General features: G+C 50.6%; 1 protein-coding gene across 1 annotated transcript in view; it reads left to right on the top strand.

The window, feature by feature from the left end:
* Nucleotides 1–315: 315 nt before the first annotated feature.
* The window catches only part of LOC311125494 (adhesion G protein-coupled receptor B3-like), a gene marked incomplete at its 5' end in the record, with an annotated part of 30676 nt that continues 30003 nt past the window's right edge, over nt 316–988 (top strand). Inside the window, one exon of the mRNA XM_084199540.1 lies at nt 316–466. Within this exon, the coding sequence (XP_084055666.1) occupies nt 316–466 (151 nt within the window). The remainder of the gene's footprint in view (nt 467–988) is intronic.

The raw sequence follows: 988 nt of genomic DNA, 5'->3' as shown, positions 1-988 counted from the left end.
TGTGTATTATACCTGAGTAGAATTGTTATACGATACTGTGCTGCTTTTGTGACTGTTTTTATGTGATCAAACTGTGGTGCATTATGGGAATCACAGAATTGACCCAGTCAATTCTTCTAATAAGCTAGGCCCATATGTGCTGATCTAGGATCAGGTCCTCCTCGTCCATATAATCTTATTCATTATGATCTAAAAGGCTAAACTGATCCTATATTGCTATCCCACTCTGAGACGCTTTGTTGTCCCTCTCACTCATGTTCATCACAAGGTTTTACCATCCAGAACCTAATTCTCCCATTTCTTCATCACCAACAGGGTGTCTGTACCATGACAACAGCCTTTCTTCACTTCTTCTTCCTGGCGTCGTTCTGCTGGGTCCTGACGGAGGCTTGGCAGTCCTACATGGCCGTCACTGGGAAGGTCCGCACCAGGCTCATCAGGAAGAGGTTCCTCTGTCTGGGATGGGGTGAGTGTCTCTGTCTGGGATGGGGTGAGTGTCTCTGTCTGGGATGGGGTGAGTGTCTCTGTCTGGGATGGGGTGAGTGTCTCTGTCTGGGATGGGATGAGTGTCTCTGTCTGGGATGGGGTGAGTGTCTCTGTCTGGGATGGGGAGAGTGTCTCTGTCTGGGATGGGGAGAGTGTCTCTGTCTGGGATGGGGAGAGTGTCTCTGTCTGGGATGGGGAGAGTGTCTCTGTCTGGGATGGGGAGAGTGTCTCTGTCTGGGATGTGGAGAGTGTCTCTGTCTCTGTCTGGGATGGAGAGAGTGTCTCTGTCTCTGTCTGGGATGGGGAGAGTGTCTCTGTCTGGGATAGGGAGAGTGTCTCTGTCTGGGATGGGGAGAGTGTCTCTGTCTGGGATGGGGAGAGTGTCTCTGTCTGGGATGGGGAGAGTGTCTCTGTCTGGGATGGGGAGAGTGTCTCTGTCTCATGGGTCATGACTCTGAAATGCCTTGGTCTCTCTCTATTGGTTCGTAGGTCTGTTCTTTAA

Source organism: Coregonus lavaretus (genome assembly GCF_964263955.1).
Source record: "Coregonus lavaretus genome assembly, contig: HAP1_SCAFFOLD_1320, whole genome shotgun sequence".
NCBI lineage: Eukaryota > Metazoa > Chordata > Actinopteri > Salmoniformes > Salmonidae > Coregonus > Coregonus lavaretus.
This window is presented reverse-complemented; position numbering and strand designations above follow the sequence as displayed.